Source organism: Myotis brandtii, unplaced genomic scaffold (assembly GCF_000412655.1).
Source record: "Myotis brandtii unplaced genomic scaffold, ASM41265v1 scaffold112, whole genome shotgun sequence".
In the NCBI taxonomy this organism is placed as follows: Eukaryota; Metazoa; Chordata; class Mammalia; order Chiroptera; family Vespertilionidae; genus Myotis; species Myotis brandtii.
The window spans coordinates 8,504,594-8,504,870 of record NW_005353838.1 but is presented as its reverse complement, the minus strand read 5'-3'; the positions used below and the strand labels follow the sequence as shown (position 1 = coordinate 8,504,870).

Genomic DNA, 277 nt, shown 5'->3' with positions numbered 1-277 from the left:
GCCACCCCCGCCACCAAAGCCAAAGAGGTAATTGCGCCAGGAGTTCGGGCCGTGGGCGGCCGCTACAGATGCGTCAGTTTGGGGGCCTCGGGCAGGCGTCCCTGAGAGGAGTGGTGGGCCGAGAGATCTGTGTAGGTGGGATGAGGGTCGCACGGTCCGTGGTGGTGGTTGCCGGGAATCTGCGCGGCGCAACTGTAGTCCACGCTGGCCGAAGACGGATGCGAGAGGTGGCCCAGGTTGAAGACCGGCCCGGACGCGGGTGCCATGGAGTCGACGA

At 66.8% G+C, this 277-nt stretch overlaps 1 protein-coding gene across 1 annotated transcript in view; it reads right to left on the bottom strand.

Moving 5' to 3' along the window:
* Positions 1-12: 12 nt before the first annotated feature.
* The window catches only part of HOXD3 (homeobox D3), an 11,701-nt gene continuing 11,436 nt past the window's right edge, over positions 13-277 (bottom strand). The window contains exon 5 of the mRNA XM_005857735.2: positions 13-276. Within this exon, the coding sequence (XP_005857797.1) occupies positions 63-276 (214 nt within the window). The 3' untranslated portion in view covers positions 13-62. The remainder of the gene's footprint in view (position 277) is intronic.